Genomic DNA, 20,790 nt, shown 5'->3' with positions numbered 1-20,790 from the left:
GGAAGTGTGTCACCAGTTTGAAGATTGTGCTTTTTCCTCTGACTGGGCAGCGAGTGGAAGGCCTGTGTCACTTCTCGTCATGGGGGCATTTGTGCAGTGCTCCTTTCTATCCCAGAAGTCTCTTGGTTGTTGGACCTATGCCCTAACATTTATGTATATTTACTGCTCATTCTTGCAGGCAGTGGGCAATGCTTCAGCTTGTGGTTGCTGACCTATGGTGTTGCTCGCTTCTTTGGAGAACAATCTTATGTGTGCAACCTGAAGCTGGACGTATGGGATTTTTGGGCTACCGTGCAGCTGTTTTGCTCAGCAGCACATTTTTTTTATTTATTGTGTATTTGTAAGGTGCTTATACAGCAAGTAAAATGTGTTTCTAAGCGCTCATAGGAGAACAGGGAGGGAACATGGGAGTAATTAGATATAACATTGTGAGAGAGGCAGATCTACTAGGCCTTGTAGGCATCCAGAACGTGCAAGTGCAGACAGAGAGAAGGGGTGGGTGAGTAGAGGGTAAGTGCTAGACGTATCGGGTGGGAAGTGCTAGAGAGTGAGCAGCTGTAAGTGCCTATATGGAGTGACAACCACCAATAAATAGTTAAGTGCAGGCCTGTGGTGGCACAGGCCAGTGGGTTCCAAGGCAAAGTGCTGGGAGAGGCAGAGGCTGCAGGCGATTGGGTGTGGGAGGCCAGGACCCAGGAGGACACATAAGGGCCCTGGTCACCAATCTCTGCAGCAGTGTGGTTTAGCAGAGGAGGGATGAAGGGAAGGAGGAGCTGAAAAGGAGAGTTCTGAGCAGCTTCCGGAATTTGAGACGATCCGGCTCAAGGCGAAGAGGAAGGGGGAGACAGTTCCATAGGAGGGAGCTGCTGAGGAAAGAGTTGGGCCACCAGCTCGCTGTTTAGCAAAGCGTTTAAAACACAAAGAGTTGGTGCCGGAGGAACGTAAGATCTGGAGGAAGAGTATTTAGTGAGAGCAAGTTGCAGATAGCGTGATCTCTAGCCCCAGACAACCTTGTGGATGATGCAGAGGGATTTGAATTTGATCCTTGCAGCAAACAGGAGCCAGTGGAGAGTTTTTAGCTCTTGAGAGATATGTTCCCTGGGATTGAGGCCAAGGATACATCTTGCATCCTTACTCTGGATTAGCTGGAGGGGACGTAGAGAGGAATAGGGTAGAATAAGTAAGAGGCTTTTGCAATGGTCTAGCCTAGAGGGAACCAGAGCTCTAGATACATTGAGCTTCTGGGGGAAAGTGAGAAAAGGAAGAAATCCTTTGAGGAGGTGGAGTTGAAAGTGGGACTTTTTGACAAGGTCCTGAATACGAGGGATGAGGGAGAGGGAGGAGCTGAAGATGACTCCAAGGTTTCAGGCTTCAGATGATGGAGAAGGGAGAGAGCCCATAGAAGATGGCCAAAGTGAAGGAGAGAAAGAGGGACCAGGAGTCCCAAAAGGAAGGGCAAGGGTGCGGTGTTTGGCGCCGCTGGTCCCTGGAGGGACGTTCCATTTCCTATAGGAGGCCACGCCCCCTGGATATATTGCACCGCCACAAGCCCCGCAACGGTGAAGCCTGCGACGGGGCTAGGGCGCGGTGTTTGGCACCACTGGTGTTCGGCATCCGTGGAGGGAAGCACTACTTGTGTTGGATATCGGACGGGGCGACAAGGAAAAGTTAAGTGCAGACGAGTGTTTTGCACCTGGGACTGTTTGTGTCTACTTCCCTAACAGCGTAGAGCCCGCGAAAACCTGCTGGGGCTCAGACTCGGGATTTCAGCTCAGTTCTCCTTGTCAGTTCTGAGGGGCTCGGTTATGTTCCTAATAAAGTCCCTGAGGTCCTTTAGGGCCCATGCAGCGCCAAGGAAACTGGCCAGGAAACCGGCTGGCACTCTTTCATCTACCACGCCATTTACCCCGCCCACGTTCTGTTCTGAGTCCTCCGAGTCCTTCTCCAAAGCCCCTGAGCATACCCTAGCAAGAAAGCTCCTGGTTGTCTAGAGAAGAAGTCAACTGGATGCAACAGATAAAACTAAACCCAAAGCAAAGTCCCATACCCCGGCCTCCTTATGCTCTGATACTGACTCTGCTAGCCAAGGGCCTATCTCTACCGTGGAGGGTGTGAATGCACCCACTCAAGGATCCGAATGCGGGGGGGGGCCTTTCAGTAATCTGGCAAACCTCCCAATGCAGAGTGGTAAAGGAACCCTCCCAAGTCAGAAATTTGAAGACACTGCCTGTCAAGAATCTTTGCCTAGCGATACTGGGACTTCTGAAGCCTTGCCTCTGGCCCATGCCTCTGGCACAGGCATAGTGGGGGTCTGTGATGTGTCAGTCCTCCCTCTCGCATCCCTGGCACCTGCTGCTTCTGTCACCCCCCAAGCCAGCTCGCCCATTGTAAGCCCATATTTGCCCCCTCTTCTTCCATCTACCTCAGGTCCTACCTCCGACTGTTCACCCCCAGCCACTGTTGCTACCACTCTGGATCTAATGGACACTGAATCTACTGGAGTAACCGAAGATAACCTCCCGACCAGTCCCATCTGTAGCTTATGGAGCGAGACCTTACTAGCTTCGATCTCAGGGTCCAGATCCTTTTCTCATCTAACCCCCTTCAGGGCCCTCAAGTCCATCACCCACAGCAGCCATTCCTCCTCCGCTCCACCACAGAAGGAGGTGCACACTGTTGGTTGCTGCTCCTGCGCACAAGTGCTATCTGAAATTGCAATCATTAAGAAACTGCTTATGGTACTGATTGATGCCCAGGGAAGGAGAGGGGAGGGGAAGGATGGAGCGGACCCGCTGGGGGAGCCTTCCAGCATGCCCCCAGTTGGTAAGGGACCCAACCCCCCACAGCAACCCTTAAATACTGCACCCTGTGAAAGGACCGCCAATGCATCAATGAGCCCTTCTCAGGATGACCAGCTGATGCATCCTAACGCTGAGAGGGGCCACCCCACTGGGTGCACAGAACCAACTGTGCTGGGGGAGAGCGCCCAAAGTTCCCTGTCAACCAATCCTCCTAGGGAGGGAGGGATTGGAGTATGTGGCTTCTGTTCAAGTCCTATACATGGGGGGAAAAGAACTGTTTCAGTTTTCCTGCATGGGGTACCTAAGTTGCCTTTGGGCAGGCGAGAACCAAGGGATGCCCTCTCTAACAAATGTCTCCACTGGCTACGCACTGTTGGGAACTCTCCCTTTGTGGCCAGGGAAGCGATGGTGGGGTGCGTTAGATTGGCTGGCGAGGGTATAAACCCCTCCGACTCTGTTAAAATGGTCTTCAGGAATGGTCAAATGGTCAGGGAAGTCCTGAGAAGATCTGAGGGTTATGTGCAGGCCCCGTATAGTGGGATTGCAATTAGCTTGTGCCCCTATTTGGGAGCCGTTGCTCTACCTGGAACTGTCACACATAGCAATGTCCTGTCGGGAGCGAACTGTACACCTTTGGGAAAAAGGCCTGTGGTGGGTTGTATCCGAGGGTCAAGGGCGGACAATTAGTCTTGTGACCATTTGGTCTAGTTAATGGACAATGTGAAATGTAAAGGGGTCCTTGGGGTTGACTCTTTTACCCCTCCCAATATCTTTTGATCTATGGTATCTGGTCATGGTGCAAAGATTGCATTTCCTTTTATGTGATGTGATTTTGTTTTTCTTGTGTTTGATGGATTCCTGAAATTGTTGCTATAATGTGTATTTTGTCGTTTAATGGTTGTTTTTATACATCCAAATAAACTTGTTTGACTGACTGCCAAAAGGAAGGCCTCTAGAGACATTGAGCGTCTCGGGCAAAGTGAGGAAAGGAAGCAAATGGGCCCTGCTTATGCTGGCCTTGGCTAGTGAATGGTTGATTATGATGTGCCTGTTTCATCAGGCTGTTAATGGTAAAAGGCTTTGACTGCTTCGTGTTGGATTTGATTACTATGTGCTCTGGGATTCTCTTGCTGTTCCCGACCAGTGTCTATAGTTGCTGGCCTCTTGTTCTATTGTTTCTCGACATGGCTAGCCATTGCTCGTACTTCAGCGCAGTATTCTTAAACATGCTTGGAAATTCTTGGGGGCAAGAGAAACCCGTGGGATTGGCTTGGTTCCTCGCAGCTTGTGGGGGATTCCAGCATTCCTTAGGTTGCCGATCCCTCATGCTTGGGTGTTTCTGGGTGTTTATCCTCGTTTCGTGGTATTTGGACAGTTGGGTTCCAAAGAGAGTTGTGCCCTCTTATTGGTCTTCCACTTCATCTGTATTACTGTTCTCTGTGAGTTCCTGGTTTTCCCTGTTTTCTTAGGTTCATGACGGGGTTCCTTTGTTGTTGGTTGGCCTACTCAGCAATTGGACCTCTTTGAGTGTTTTACTTACTCCTGTTAGTGACCTGTGTTTTGAGAATGAGGTTGACTCATGTTGAGAGGTTAAAGGTGTTATCTTGCTCCTGGCTGATCTTGGTTTTTGACATACTGCACTGACATGGGAGGAGGGATATAGAGCGTAATGCTCTGATTATTCATGGCAATCTTCATGACTCCTTCGCCTTTCCTCGTCATGGCTCTGACTTTCACCTTTCCTAACCTCACTGTAAGATTGTCCAATGTGCTTTGGTGCGGTCAGAAGGTTTCTGGGATACCTCATTTACTTTATACCTCGGATGTGTAGGCAAGGGGTCATATAAAACTGTTTGGAGGATTTTAGGGAATGGGTTCTGTCGGAAGGCTGATTGCCTTCATGAGTAAGTACTGTGATGAGGATGAGTAGGACTAGCAGTAATGAAGATTACCATAATTAATCAGATCATTAGCGAGGCTACGGGTATGGTTGCACCATGCCATTTTCCTATTTTGGGATGTGGGATGCAAATCAACACATAAAGCTTTACTATGTAGTCAGAATCATTTGGAAATGTGGTGTAAAACCTTAACTTGCAAGAAAGATTCCATAGTGATAATGTGATAATGTATATCTCTGTCCCCATCTAAAAATCTAAAAAGAAGGTGCCCTGCCCGGAAGCTTTGTGGCAAAGTTTGAAGTACCCTTAGGTTGCACTTCGATGAATTATATTACATTTGTTACTGGATGGTGTGTGGCATCGCACATTATTTTCGCATGCTTGGCATTCCACTGATTTCAGCTGTGTTAAGGGTATTTATTTATTTGATGGTAGCAGGCCTTTCCCTTAGATTTTACATTCCCCCTTTGGTCTTTATCATGCTAGGGTATAGAAAGATTGGGAAGAAGTTCATTTCCAGCATCTCTTTTCAGTGTCCAAAGACATGGGATCATATTGTTGTGATGTATAGTGCATCTGGTCAGATAGACAACCTCATACCATGCAAAGTGCATCCAGGCAAATTATCCTCATAGAACTAAACATCTTGGAAGGACACCATTTCTAAACTGCGGTGCGAATAGAACTCCGAGATGGGCAGAAAGTAGATTTCTGCACGCCATGTGTTTTGTGGCATTCTCCATCTTTTGTCTTGTTTACCTCATGACCTGTGCAAAAGCTCAGCAGCGGCCTGGGTTGCGTTCTCCGGGTAACGTTCAATGTTTGTTTGTGGGGGTTTTACTGAAATTGTATTGGTTGTGCAGTGTGGTGATTGATACATTTGTGTGTTGTGTTTGCCTTGTGTTTGGGGTGCACTGTCTCTGCAAAGGACTGCCCAATATGCACTACATTACAGTACAGCTAGGCTTAAATGGTGTTATTTTGCCCAACATAGTGATGCAGATTGCAGAAGTATATTTTATGAACCTTTATAATTAGAAAAAAAGCAACTAAAGGAGTCAGGTCCAAGAAATGATACATGAGTGAAATGTTCCCCGGGGCAAAAGTAGAGCACTCAAAATTGTCTGTTCTGTAATCAAAACATTTTGCACAAGAAACACATTTTGCATAACATGGTCCAGGGTTTGCTATAGCATACAGCATTTTTCTGCCTCTGCAAATATGTATCCAAGTGAGCACTCTGCTCCATATGCAAACTCTGGACACACACTCAATATTTGCTTCAACTAATCCTCTGGAAACATTGCAATCAAACTCTATGGGCTTGTTAAAAGTACACAATGTTTAACATTGCACTAACAGGCCGATTCATGTAATTCCTCACAAAAGTGTTGCACCCGGCAGGCGCACAGCGTGCCCGTGCGAATGTCTGCGCCAGCCGCGTGCGAAAAAATCAATTCCCGCGCACAGCGTATTCATGGATTCTCGCCTAAAAAGCAGACGTGGTGCAGAGTGGCGCAGCGACCCTGCAGCAGCGCCAGTTACGCCCCCAAGAACGCCCTTGCGCAAGGAAAAGCCATCAAGATCGCAAAACCATTGCAAAGGGCTGCGCCAACACTGTACCAGTTAACCGGACTGGCAAAAGCGGGGAACGCGTATTACGGGTGTCAGGAACACGCGTGCGCGAGAAGAATCACACGCGATAGGGCCAGGGGGAGCGTGTGCGTGTATTTCAGGGGTGCACGAGAAGTTCTACACGCGAATGGCCTGGGTGCGTGTATTTCAGGGGTGCGCGGGAAGTTCCACACGCGAATGGCCTGGGTGCGTGTATTTCAGGGGTGCGCGGGAAGTTTCACATGCGATTGGGCTGCGTGCGTGTATTTCAGGGGTGCGCGGGAAGTTTCACACGTGATTGGGCTGCGTGCGTGTATTTCAGGGGTGCGCGGGAAGTTTCACACGCGATTGGGCTGCGTGCGTGTATTTCAGGGGTGCGCGGGAAGTTTCACACGCGATTGGGCTGCGTGCGTGTATTTCAGGGGTGCGCGGGAAGTTTCACATGCGATTGGGCTGCGTGCATGTATTTCAGGGGTGCGCGGGAAGTTTCACACGCGATTGGGCTGCGTGCGTGTATTTCAGGGGTGCGCGGGAAGTTTCACACGCGATTGGGCTGCGCGCGTGTATTTCAGGGGTGCACGGGACGTTTCACACGCGATTGGGCTGCGTGCGTGTATTTCAGGGGTGCGCGGGAAGTTTCACACGCGATTGGGCTGCGTGCGGGTATTTCAAGGGTGCGCGGGAAGTTCCACACGCGATTCCATCAGGGTACGTGTATTACAGGGGTGCGCGTGGAGCACCACACGCAATTTCATCAGGGTACATGTATTACAGGGGTGCGCGGGGAGCACCACACGTGAATTGCACGTGTGGGTCCTCCCAGGTGTTCCCTCTACACCCTCCACGGCCCCTGCAGGTGGCTCACACCACAGGGGCCTACCCTGCACATGTCCTGCAGTCACCCCATCCACCATGGCCATGCCCCCCAGCCAACCCACATGTCAACTTGCACTACTGCCCACCAACGCATGTCCCCCTGCACCCCCAGCCACCAGGGGCACCCTCCACCAGGCCCCCACCCATGTCTCCCACCCCACCCACCCCCCAGCACTGCGGGGCACCTGCCAGCAGGCCCCCACCCATATCCAACTCATGTTCCCCACCCCCCAGCACTGTGGGGCACCTGCCAGCAGGCCCCCACCCATGTCCAACTCATGTTCCCCACCCCACCCCACCCCCCAGCACTGTGGGGCACCTGCCAGCAGGCCCCCACCCATGTCTCCCACCCCCCACCCCCCAGCACTGTGGGGCACATGCCAGCAGGCCCCGACCCATGTCCAACTCATGTCTCCCACCCCCCCACCCCCCAGCACTGTGGGGCACCTGCCAGCAGGCCCCCACCCATGTCCAACTCATGTCTCCCACCCACCCCCAGCACTGTGGGGCACCTGCCAGCAGGCCCCCACCCATGTCCAACTCATGTTCCCCACCCCCCCACCCCCCAGCAGTGCAGGGGCACCCTCCACCAGGCCCTCACCCATGTCCCATCCATGCCCCCTGCACCTGGATCCCAACAATCCCCAATCATGTCTATAATGGCCATCCTCACCTGCCAAAAGGCCCAACCAACTATCACATCCACCCACATATCAAAGGCAATTACATGTTACACACCCAATGTAAATAATGCAAATGAACACATGTCTGTCACACACAATGGCTGCAACATGACACCCAACATGACATGCATGAAAGCAATGAGATGATATGAAAATAAAAATGTATTGAAAATCAACTTGAATGGAAATGAAATGAGAAAAACCACAAAGCAAAACAACCAAAAGAAGATGAATGTCCATGAAAAAAATCAAAAACACACAGCACAATCAAAATGAATGGTGTCCAAAGTCACAGTCAGAAAAGTAATCCAAGTGTAAATGATAAACAAAAACCATTGCTCCATGGCGATGAAAAAAATCCAAAAGATAAAAGAATCCATTGAAGAACTATTTACAAGGTAATCCTGGGTCCATGAGCCCAACCAAATGAAACCTAATATGACAACTAACTAAAAACTGAACTATATACAAAAATGTGGCGCATTGTCCAATCGCAACCAAATAAAAAATAAAATTAAAGGAAACCTAACACTAACTATATAACTACATACAAAGGCGGCGGGCAAGTCCATCGGCTCACTCCGTGGTGTTCCGGGCCAGGGCATCATCGAACTCCTGTTCGATGTCCCGGAGGCGGTCCTGTTCCATGGCCCCGAGCGTCCGCAGGGACGACGCCGTCTCCTCCTCCAACCCCCTGCGGATTGCCTCGAGGCACTCGGCCCGCGTCAGGGCCCTCCGCATGGAGTTCTCCGCCCTGACCATTGTGAGCCGCGCCTCTTCCGCCCGCCGCCGCTCCGCACCTATCTGCTGGCCCAACCGCTACCACACGGAAGACACTTCCCGTCCTGGGTCCTCCTGCCCTCCGGCCGATGCCTGCCCCTCCGATGTTGATGGCCCCGAGCCATGATGCCTCCCACGTTGACTCCGCTGCTGCCTCCGACGCCACTGCCTCTGCCAGCACGACGGCATCCAAGCTGATGGAATCCACTGATGCCGTTGTGGAAGTGCCCTGCCTGATGATGCCGGCACATCCTCCATCTGCTGGGGTACAGTTGCTGTGGTGTCCACCCCTGCTGGACCTCTGACTCCCGACTGTGGCAGGGATGGAATCCCCAACGAGCTGGCTGCATTGGTCAGGGCAGGTCCACAGGGGGCCCTGGTGGCATCTGGGCCGGAAGACGGCAAGGAGAACGACTGGCGTATAGTCTCCACAGAGGAGGAGAGGGCCACCAGATTGGCCGACACATGCAGGAAACCCCCGAACATGGACAATCCCAATTGGGCCAGGTCGGCACGGTGCTCTTCGTGATGACATGCGTGCTCCTCCTGGGAAGCACGCACGGCATCACGAATCACAGCCGTGCGCATCACAACCCCAATCGGACCTTCTCCATACGGCCAGGGGTCCCCTCGTCCGCAGGTGGAGGGGAGTCAGATGACATGGACATCCCCTCTACCTGCGGACGGGCCTGGGATGGGGCATCCCTGCTGGTGCATGGTGGTGCACCCACAGGTTCAGGGACAGCGACATGCACAGGCCCCTTCACGGTGACCTGTGCTGCCTCCTGCCCCTGCCCCTGGACTGCACCACTTGCACCAGCAGGGATGCCCCCACCAGGCACCATGTGCGCCTCAGTGGCGGCCTCCTCCTCCTCTGTGGAAACCACCAACCTGGATGGCTCCTCACCGTCTTCCGCCGTAGCAAGCCCCTGTGGGGGCTCACCCACCCCTTCCGCTGCAGCCGTGGGGGCATCCCCGCCGCCTTGCTCCACAGCGCCGTCTCCACCCTCTTCTTCACTAGCCGATGCGTAGAGGGAGACATAGAACACAAGCATCAGGGTACTGTACAATGGTCCCCTAGACAGGAAGCAATAGCAGAGGAGTGCCACTGTCAAAGTACACTTCCATCATGTCCCTCCACAACACATGTGTCAGTCCAGGCAAAACAAACACAGTGACAGTCATGGTGCATGCCATGGACATTTCCATACATGTCCAATGGACTCTCGAAACATACAATGTAATGGAACTCACATGCATCATGGGTCATGCCTATCACATGCACACACTTCACCTCAGTCACATCCATCTGGCCCTGTACACCCCAATCACAGTGGATACAAGGTTGACTAGGCTGCATCAGTGAATCTGTAAATTGTCACAGACATGTGTCATGCATCCATGGCATTCACAAGTCACAGACATGCAGGTCAGGCACACAGACATGGATACCATATATGTACCTGGCATCAGCACCCATCCCTCACCCCCACCCATGCCCAGGAACAGAGACTGCCATGCTCTCATGTGTACAATCTGCAAAAGGCTCCCCATGTCGCATTTAAACACATGCAACAACCGTGCGGTTCACACATTACTGGTCACACATGCATTACCATGATGTCCCTGCACACATACATGCGTACATGGCCTATGTCACACATACAGGCAAGTATCAGACAACCAGCACACTGCAACATGCCCTGTCTCACACAGCAATGCTTGGCCACTTACCGCTCAACTCCAGATGGGTCTCCCTCTCAAGGACCTGGGCGTGGAGCGCTGGGTGTACGCGTTCCAGGACCCTCATCTGGATGGAACTCATGCGGCCCTGGCCCCCTCCACGAGGTGCCGGGCCTTTATGAGGGTCCTGGACCTCAAGTCCTCCCAGCGCTTCTTGACCTTCTGGATGGTGCGTGTTGCCACCCCCTCCGCCTTGATGGCAACCACACAGTCGGCCCAGATCCTCTCCCATCCTTCCTTGTTGGCGCGGGACGATCCGAAGTGGGCATCATACTGCCCCAGGACTTGCTCCACCAGGACACCAACTTCGGTGGCAGTGAAGCTGGTGCCCCTCTGGCCGGGGGTTGCCACTGGTGCCAGATGTTGATGTGCCCGACATGGCAACCCCAGGGGCAGGAGTGGGTGGGAAACTGGGTCCTGGGGCTGGGCTGTGGAGCGATGTTATCCGAGTCGGGAGTCTTCTGTTCCAGCAGGGGTGGACACAGCAACTGGACCCCTGCAGATGGCTGATGTGCAGGCACCAAATGGCAGGGCACGGTGGCAGCAGGCAGGCAGGCAGGCAAGCAGGCAGCAGCAGATGGCACATGGGAGGCTGCTCGGGGCACTGGGGGGCAGTAATTCGGCCTTTTGGGCAGGAGCGTGGTCTTCCGTGTGTTTTCGCGTGGCCAGCTTGATACGGAGTGATTTGGCACGTGAAAATCCTGCACGTCAGCGTGAAATTCGAGGAAAGGGCCTTAGCGTGTAAGCGGGTCAGCACGCGTACGCGATTTCATTGGACCAAAGGCCCTTACAGCGTAAGCGCGTCTGTGACGTTTCGCGCACGGGCGTTGCCCTGGCAGGGCTTGGAGATCCCACGTGCCTTTACACTGCTCTGTACGTGCTTTTCGTGCGGTGTGTGTGTTTTCCATCCGTTGGGGTTCACACGCTATTACTTCACAGCGGGTGTTGGCTACGCGTTCTTCTACACGCAAGGCAGATGGTGAGTGGTACCTCGCTCCCCCCCCAGGCCCGATCGTGTGAAAAACTTCACGCGAACCCCTGGAATACACATAGCACGCTCCCCCAGTCCCGATCACGTGTGAAAACACCTGCAAGCTCCTGAAATACACGTACCCCGCTCCCCCAGGCCCGATCGCGTGTGAAAACACCCGCGAGCCCCTGAAATACACGCGCCCAGGCCAATCGCATGTGGAACTTCACGCGCACCCCTGAAATACACGTACACGCTCCCCCAGGCCAGATCGCGTGTAAAACTTTGCGCGCACCTCTGAAATACCCGCACGCAGCCCAATTGCGTGTGAAACTTCACGTGCACCCCTGAAATGCCCGCACGCAGCCCAATCACGTGTGGAACTTCTCGCGCACCTCTGAAATACACGCACACGCTCCCCCAGGCCCGATCGCGTGTGAAAACACCCGCGAGCCCCTGAAATACACGTACCCCGCTCCCCCAGGCCCGATCGTGTGTAAAAACACCCGCGAGCCCCTGGAATACACGTACCCCGCTCCCCCAGGCCCGATCGTGTGTGAAAACACCCGCGAGCCCCTGACATACACGCGCCCAGGCCAATCGCGTGTGAGAAACTTCTCGCGCACCCCTGAAATACACGCGCCCAGGCCAATCGCATGTGGATCGTCACGCGCACCCATGAAATACATGCACACGCTCCCCCAAGCCAGATCGCGTGTAAAACTTCACACGCACCCCTCAAATATCCGCACGCAGCCCAATCGTGTGTGGAACTTCTCGCGCACCTCTGAAATACACGCACACGCTCCCCCAGGCTCGATCGCGTGTGGGCCTTCTCGCGCGTGTAGGACTTTGGCGCACATTTTTTTCCTGCGCAGGGACGCTACCGCCTGCTTTCGTGTGGCGGACATGTATGGGCCTGTGCGCGTCTTTGGCCGTGCGCTGTTTTTCCCTGTTTGATTCCATGAATACGTGTTGTAGGCGAGCGTGTGGGCGTTCTGCGCACTTGCCTCCTGCACTTCCCCCGTGACACCCACATTTTCACGAGTTGTTCCCCATTCTGCGTGTGATGCCCCGTGTTACGCCTACTTTTGTTATGTGCGCCGCGCTATGTGCGAATTCGCTGTGGCCTTATCGCACGGCATTCGATGACCTGTGCGCCAGCGTGCGCCAGCGTGCGCCGTGCACTTTTTCAGCGCACATCCCGCATTTCGCGCGTGCACGGACTTCCATGAATTGATGTGCGATGTTTTCTGTGCGATAATCGCACTTGCACTGCGATTTTCGCTATTTCTCTGCGAATCGCACGTTTTCGCAGGCGTGCACCGTTTTTTCGGTGCACATTAATTCCATGAATCGGCCTGTAAATCTTTAATTGCGCTAGCCTGAAATGCTGTACTTTGAGAGATATTGCATGCAATGGAGTGTGTGCGGGTTATGGAAGTGAAATCAGAATTTGCAGCATATCAAGCACAATCAGCATTCCTATAATTAGACAGGGCAGTGCCATTACATACCTGGATACTTGCAAAGTATATACGAGTTTGCATTTCATTTGCAAAAAATATGTCGTGCCCCTTTCTGCCAGTTTCATGCCCCTTAAATAATATTCTAGTTAAGCATATTAATCATGTTTTTTTTGGAATCATACAGCACTGCAACCCCGAAATTGACGAATCCGAAAATGTCGGATTTTTTTTGCAGATTTTGCCGCAATTATATTTGGGAGGTGGGCGAGGGTAACAGGTAATGTAGGGGGATTATAGAGGGGATGGCGGGGGTTGGGGCGGCATTCCTCTGCATCTAATTGGGCGAAACGAAAAAAGAATTAGACATTTTCGGTTTCGACATTTAAAGGTCGCAGTGGTCACATACATACGTTATTTTTCACTACCACCAGGAAATTGTTTTGTGCTGTGTACACAACATATCGAAATAGCTGTCATGCCAGTTTTAGCATAGCCATTCCTGTTTCACACGGCTTCTTTTAAACAGATTTTAATTTGAGATGATTGTTTGACGAAATGACCTTGCCAAATTCTGATTGGCCCAGAAAATGGTCATGCCAAACATCATTGTCCCCAGCAAATACTGCCACCTGCACATTTCCCATAGAATCTTTCCTTTTAAGCTCCACGTTACCTTCAGATAATGACACAAATGTTTTAAAAGTGCAATACCAACTTCTATAGGAACCAGGTAAACCAAATTACAATTTCACACTGTTGCCAAAAAGTGACCATGTTAGGTTTACATTTACTCCAGGACATTGCCCGATTAAAATACTGTGACACTTTGGGCCTGATTGATGGAAGTGTTTTATAATGGTGCAGTCCCATAGGAAAACGTTCCATGAATCAGGCCCTTTATAGTTGTATGTTTTAATATTGTAGTTCAAGGAATGGGAGGGCATTCCACAATGCGTCCAGAGCAGTCGTATAACTGCTGAACCCATATGCATGCATTAGTATTGGCCGAACCCCAAACCCTCTCCCGTAATGATAGGCTCACAACTTGTGTCAAGTGTTGGCAATAAAAGGCCGTAGGATTTTATTGTACAGATAGGAGTTATGGCAAATACACAATATCACATATCATGATGGTATCATACTTTTGGGCACCGGGTCCTGAGGTTACCCCTCTGACCCGTGCCGCCTTCTTGTGTCCCACGACTTGTTGTGGGCACCGCCGAGTGCCTTGTACTTCTTTTTGTTCTTCTCCCCTTTTTGTAGGGTGGGCGGGTTCTGTGGTAAAGAAGCAAGAAGATTTGGAAGACACTGAGTAAACAGTGAACCTCTTGTTTGCTTGGGTCCCTGTTCAGGGTCCACAAACAGATTGTGTTTACTCTAAGCATGCTGCTCATATTTTTAGGACTCAGGGAGGCCCTTGGTCTTTGTTGTGTATGTGGTGGGGGCTGCTGTTGTCGCAGCCCCCGGCCGGATAGCCGACTGTCTGGACCCCTGGTGGGGGCAGATCTTTTGAACCTGGGCATTGCCTGACGGTTGTTTTCCTTATGGTGCTTAGCACCTTGTTGTTTAGAGGAAGGGTGAGATGACTGTTCGCACCTTACCCTTCCGTGGCTTTGTGCTGCCGAGACTGTGTGTCTCCGTAGCTGGGGGGAGGAGGGGAGCAGGCACGGGGAAAGTTGGGGCTGCCCCTCTCCCAGCTGCCGATGGTAACAGCAGTTACCCTGCCCCGCTTGTGGGATGCCCATGCAGCATTGCCCATAACTGCTGAACCCATATGCATGCATTAGTATTGGCCGAACCCCAAACCCTCTCCCGTAATGATAGGCTCACAACTTGTGTCAAGTGTTGGCAATTAAAGGCCGTAGGAATTTATTGTACAGATATGAGTTATGGCAAATACACAATATCACATATCATGATGGTATCATACTTTTGGGCACCGGGTCCTGAGGTTACCCCCTCTGACCCGTGCCGCCACACACAGGCAGGTTGACGGCTGACCGTGTTCCCCCAAGAGTATGCCCTGGAGACAGCCCCTGTGAGCAAGTGTTGCATTGATTTCCCGAAAGAAATGCTCCATGCCCTGGTTAGACAAATGGGTGCCGTCGTGGAAAAAAGAGGTCTGGGTTGCCTAGTGTAATGGCTGGGTGTTTTATGAAACCCAGTCCTCTTGTCATACAGAATCTCTCTATCGTCCTGTTCAATTTTCTTCTGGATATGTCTATACATTTGTAGCAGTTGGCCCCTAGCCATTTCTTTCTTGGTAAAATGGCTGAGAAGTATATTTCAGTACCCCTCCAGTTGTGCGAAATGCCTGCTAGGGAGGAGCAGATTTCTTCGCATAGGATGCGTCTAGCCGTGTTGACTAGGTCGTTGCCCCCTAGATGAATGATCAGGAATTCTGGGGGGTCCCTGTATGCCACTTATTCTGCTAGTGTTTCATGTACGTCGGCCCACCATAGGCCTCTGTATCCCCACCATGAAGTAATGGTGTTTCTAAAAGGTGGCCCTTCTTTAGTCTCCTCTGCCCATCTGTCTGTCCTGAAAACGAATGAGTGGCCAACTATCCATGCTGATCGGAGTGTGGTCCTCGAATCGCCTGTTGTTTCTGTGGTGGTGGGAGGGAGGGAAAAGAAAGAAAATTTTAGGGAGGATGGATATATCAGTTGTGGTCTGATATATTTTTTATAACAGTCTGACTTCCATCCCCCTATGTTTTTTATTTGTTGCGGTGCTAAGCCTCCCTGCCATGCTGCAGTGGCGGCACCTATTCTGAAAGAATGGGTGCCGAACTGTTTGGGATCCCACCCTGCTTTGCTGATTGCTTTTATCAGCACTCCTTTAAATTGGTAGTGGCTTAGGGCCGATGCATCCTTCTGGATAAAATCCCCCCCTACTTTGGGTCGTTGTGCGTAATAGAGGTTGGTGATGCAAACCGGACAGTTTGTTGCTTCAGCAATGCAACAAATGTTGATGGTTCATTTTGCACCTGTTTCGACTGTTGCATTTCTATGTTAACACTCTCCTGTCTCACCCTGACTTCCATAACACTCAGGCCGTTTGTGGCCTTGGTGCTGGAAGCGATGAGTTCTCCTACCCGGAAAGCCCCAAAGTAGTCTAGGAAAAAGGCTGTTTTAAATAACATTATCTCGTATGGGTGCCAACATATGGCTTCCAACTGGCTTGCTATCTGCACCAGTTTGCTGAAATCAAGGGGTCGGTGGGTGTCCACTTGGGCACCCTCTATTCTGCCCCATCCCTTCATTGCATAAGAGATGAGGGCGTTCTGGGTGGGGTCTGAATCGCCCCGTATTTTTGTCAAATATGAAATTGCTACCAGGTGTCTTTTAGCCCAATCCCTTTTGAAACCTTGTTCCCGAGCCCATTTTAAAAATACTTCTATATCTTTAATCGTTATTAATTCTACGTGGTTTACACCTGTGGCCTTAAATACTGTTTGCAAACACTTACTGTACTGTGTTGCAGTAGTGCTTGCCACTGCCCTCTCTGCCATCTCCGTTAGGAAGCCTGTGTTGTTGTTGGCACCCGTTCATGATGTGCCTGATTCTTGTTGGGCATCCCGGCCTGGGCTCTCTGGCGCTGGTGTTGATGCCAATGTTTTGTTGGCACCCGTTTTAGAGGTGCCAGCTTTGTATTGGTAATCCCGGCATGCTGGTGCTGGAGTTGATGCCAATGTGTTGTTGGCACCCGTTTTAGAGGTGCCTGGTTTTCGTTGGGCATCCCGGCCTGTGCTCTCTGGCGTTGGCGTTGATGCCGTTATTCTTGTCTTCCCATTATTGCCCAGCATTCTGCTGGTATTGGCGTCATCTGTTCTTGGGCGTGCAGCGCTAGCTCTCGGAATCTTGTCCACTGGAAGCGAGATAAGGCATCAGCAATGTTATTATCTGCCCCTGAAATGTGCTTCGCTTTGAGTACAACGTTTTCTTGCAGTGTGACTGTTGTAATGGCTCATAATGCTTTCAGTACTAAAGGGCATTTCGTAGACCTTCTGTTTATGGAGCCCACTACAGCCATGTTATCGCACCAGATCCAAAATTCCGTATTCGCTAGTCGCCTGCCCCAGATGTGTAATGTTAGCCAGATGGGAAATATTTCTAGTAGGGTGATGTTTCTTGTCCACCCTGCTGCTTGCCATGAATTGGGCCAGTGTCCTGCTACCCATTCGGAGTCTAGTCTGGCTCCAAACCCCTTGCTCCCGGCTGCGTCGGTGTATAGGACCCTGTTTGACCAGGTATTTAAAGGCATTCGCCAAAGTAAAGACCCGTTGAAATCTCTGAGGAATTTTCCCCATGTTTCCAGTTCTTGTTTCACCTCTCTGCCTAGCCGGATATGCAAGTGTGGTTTGGTGAGTGATTTGATTTTGAACTCTAGGCTTCTGGAAAATATCCTCCCTTGAGGTATTATTCTGGATGCGAAACTGAGGCTGCCTGCTAAGCACTGTATTTCCTTTACTGTCCCCTTTTCTTTCGTTATCAGGTTTTGTATTTTAGACAGGAGTTCTGATATTTTTTATTTTTGGGATTCTGCAGAGCCCCTTTGCTGTGTCTATTTCGATGCCCAGGAAAATGATGTTTGTGTCTGGTATGGTGGTTTTTTCCCTCGCTAGGGGAATTCCCCACTGTGCGGCCATGTGCTCAAGTTTTGCTAAAGCCCTGCCGCATTCTCTGGAGTTTGGTGGCCCTATGACCATGAAATCGTCTAGGTAATGCACTATTTTTGTTCCTGGTCTCTGCTTTAGGAAAGCCCATTGGAAAAAGGAACTGAATTGCTCAAATAGTGCACAGGATACTGCGCACCCCATGGCGAGGCATCTATCTACATGGAATTTGTTGTTAAAAGTGAAACCTAGCCACTGCTGTGACTCTGGGTGGACTGGCAAAAGTCTGAAAGCAGATTCGATGTCCAGCTTGGCCATCAAGGTGTTTCTGCCGCACTCTTGTATGAGCCTTACCGCCTCTTGGAAATGTGTGTGAGATACGGCGGATTCTGTGTGTGGGATGCCGTCGTTTAAAGACTGGCCTTTGGTGTAGGAGAGATGATGGATTAGCCTTATTTTCCCGGGTTCTTTTTTTGGGGACCAAGCCTAGTGGAGATATTAAATAGTTCTTTAAAGGCATGCCGTCCCAGGGACCTGCTACCCTGCCTAGTTGCAGTTCTTTCTTGATTTTGGATTCTACTATCTGGGGGTTGTCCCTGGCTGACTTCGGGTTCATCGGGATGGTGTGTGACCCAGAGCCCTTAAATGGGATGGAAAAACCTTTGGTGAAATCCTGCCATAGTATGCTGCTGGTTTCCTTGTCTGGGTAGTTGTTTAGGGCATCCCTAAAGTTGCCCGGGTTGATGGGTGTTCGTCCTGGTTCTAAAATTGGGATATCATTCTTTCTGGGCTTGTAGTCTGGTGCAGTTGCTTGCTGCATGGTCGCCATTGCAGTTTGTGCAGGCATGTTTGTACTAGCATTCTTTGCCCCATGTACTCTGGTTTTTCCCGAAATTTCTGCATGGGATGTTGGATTTGGTAGCCTGCTGTTTGTTCTGTCTGTGGGCATTATTTTTAGCCGCCCAAGGCTGGTTCCTCCGAAAGGGCTGCTCCCCTTTTTTGGATTTATCATTGTCATGGGATTTGCTTCCTTGCAAATTTTTGCTATTTTTGGAAGAAGAATGCATGGTATCTTCTTCCTGGGGAGGTGCGGCGTTGAGGGTGTATACATCGTTCTGGACTTCATCCCACTCAATGGCCGGCCTTTCTGACATGCTCCTCCTAAATCTGATGTCGTATGCTAGCCATGTCTTCCCCCTCTGGGTTACTTTTACTTCCCTTATTTTATCAACGTATGCCCAGATCTTCCTACTATCCATGGGGAATTTTTCTTCATATATTGTTGCTAAAATGGCAAAGGCTTGTAACCAGTTGTCCCAGTTTTGTTCGACCTGGGCGTTTCTGGCAATAGCTTTTTCTTCTATCTTTTTGGGGTCTCTGAAAGCGTCTTTCCCTTTTCGTTGGGCTTCTATTAGGGAAAAGATTTCTATAAATTCCTTTGCCCATATGGCTTCTTTGATTGTGGTATCAATATTCCATGCCAGGCATCTTTTGTATCTATTTAATATCTCTGTTTGGAAAGATATCATTTTTTGGTCTAACTGTGCATTACAGATTGTTACAATGTCAGTTGTATTGCTGCCGGGTGTCCCTGTCACGGCCGTGTTGTCTGCGCTGGGGGTTGCCCATGCTTTTAGAGCACCTGCTGAATCTGTTGCTGGAGTTGTGGAGGCTGTTGTATTTATAGCTGTGGGTGCAACTGGCAACTGCTGTACTTGTTGTGGCGGGATTGCTGTAGGTAGTGTTACGGGTGGGTTGACAACCGTTATTGTAGGTTCTACTGCGATGGTAGGGTTTGAGGCCCCATGTTCCCTTGTGATTGGAAGTGGGTGGGGTGCAGAAGTGGCAGTGGAGGGTATCTAACAAGGTTTGGAACACTCTGACAAAGCTGACATTCGAGTAGTGAACAGAGGATATGCTGAGAAAGGCCGGTTTTGAAAACAGAATGTTCTAGAGATTACAGATTAGATAACAAAGAGCAATGCACTGAAAACCGGGAGCTCTGAGCCTGAGGAATCAGGCGCTTTCATATTTCAGACAGGCCTATTTGTGTTGTGTTGGTTTTCCCCGTGTGTTCTTTTACACTTGTGTTCACTGTGTTTTTGTGCATATTTTTTATGTGTTGTTGGTGTTTGCAATGTGTTTTTTCATCTTCATTCAGGTCCTACCTGCTTGTTTTTGATCAATTGGAGCGTTTACTTTGTTTTTGATGTAAAATGAGCTATCGTGTGAGATGTTTGAGTACGGCTACTAGGTTGTCGTTTGGCTGTTTTTATTGTACTATTTCAGAAATGCCCGTACGTAAAAATGAGGAGTAATTATCAAATTTCACGTAATGCAAATCAAGTTGCCGTGTGTAGTTATGCTTACGGGATCTGTATGTGCTTCCTTCGGATGGGGGTCGGGGGCTGAGTCCTTCTTCACCACTAGGCCAGACCACACTTGGAATGTTTTGACATTTATTTATAAATCTGGGTGTATCTTTCCAATTTATCATAGTTATTGGAATCAATGGGTGCTTTTATTGAAATGAATGCGCATCCACATGTGGAAGTAATTAAACCATTTGGCATATAATAGCTGGTTGAAGTAGGATAGCGCTGTGCACAGTCTCTATGTAGTTTTTCTGTTTGCTTAATGCTTTAGGAATTAATGTACTAAGCTCTGTCACAGCACCTAGCTCTGCTTGTAGGAATAGCTGCGCAAATATCTGAATCGAATGATACAATTCTCTGTCTTAATTCCGAATACAAAGGTGTATACTGTTCGCATTTGAATTTGTACATTCTGCTAAGAGTATTCAAGGGGGGAGCAAAATGAAGCACTCCTAAACATATTTGCTCTTCTCTCCTTTGCAGGATGGCGTATGGATTCAAAGCCCACATTTTGAACCTGGCAGTGTATTCATTAGGCCTCATACCACTGACTCTTCTGATTCTTAATTGCATAAATCCTTATGCCAACAACGCAACAGTAATTCACCGTCCAAAACCATTACAAATGAAGGTATGTGTCAATTTCCAACACTGCTTCACATCATTAGGGCTTTTTCCACAAATGCTTGGTTATAAGACAGGAGTGGTACATTTTAAGATTATTTTCATCCCGACTGATCTCATTAAGTCCCTGGAGCTTCGTTATAAGTGTAAAAACAATACTTACGTGTTTAGATGTTGTTTTACACCTCAGGAGTGCATTGAGTGGGCCGGGCCTTGCTGGAGTAGAGCCCCAGCAGGCTTTAAAAATTCATTCTAAGATGGGGTGCTTCCAGTGCTCCCAACGATAACATTCTGAAATGATTTGGCCAATGTGTAGGAGAGTGAAAGCGCATGTGT

The 20,790-nt window shown here is 50.1% G+C and overlaps 1 protein-coding gene across 1 annotated transcript in view; it reads left to right on the top strand.

The window, feature by feature from the left end:
• The window catches only part of TRPA1 (transient receptor potential cation channel subfamily A member 1), a 1,301,026-nt gene that overhangs the window by 998,684 nt on the left and 281,552 nt on the right, over positions 1-20,790 (top strand). Inside the window, exon 19 of the mRNA XM_069621203.1 lies at positions 20,314-20,461. Within this exon, the coding sequence (XP_069477304.1) occupies positions 20,314-20,461 (148 nt within the window). The remainder of the gene's footprint in view (positions 1-20,313; positions 20,462-20,790) is intronic.

The sequence above is a fragment of the Ambystoma mexicanum genome, chromosome 5q, assembly GCF_040938575.1.
Source record: "Ambystoma mexicanum isolate Mex_15411 chromosome 5q, UKY_AmexF1_1, whole genome shotgun sequence".
NCBI classification, from domain to species: domain Eukaryota; kingdom Metazoa; phylum Chordata; class Amphibia; order Caudata; family Ambystomatidae; genus Ambystoma; species Ambystoma mexicanum.
Note: the sequence above shows the minus strand (reverse complement) of the source record. Positions and strands in the feature narration are given on the sequence as shown.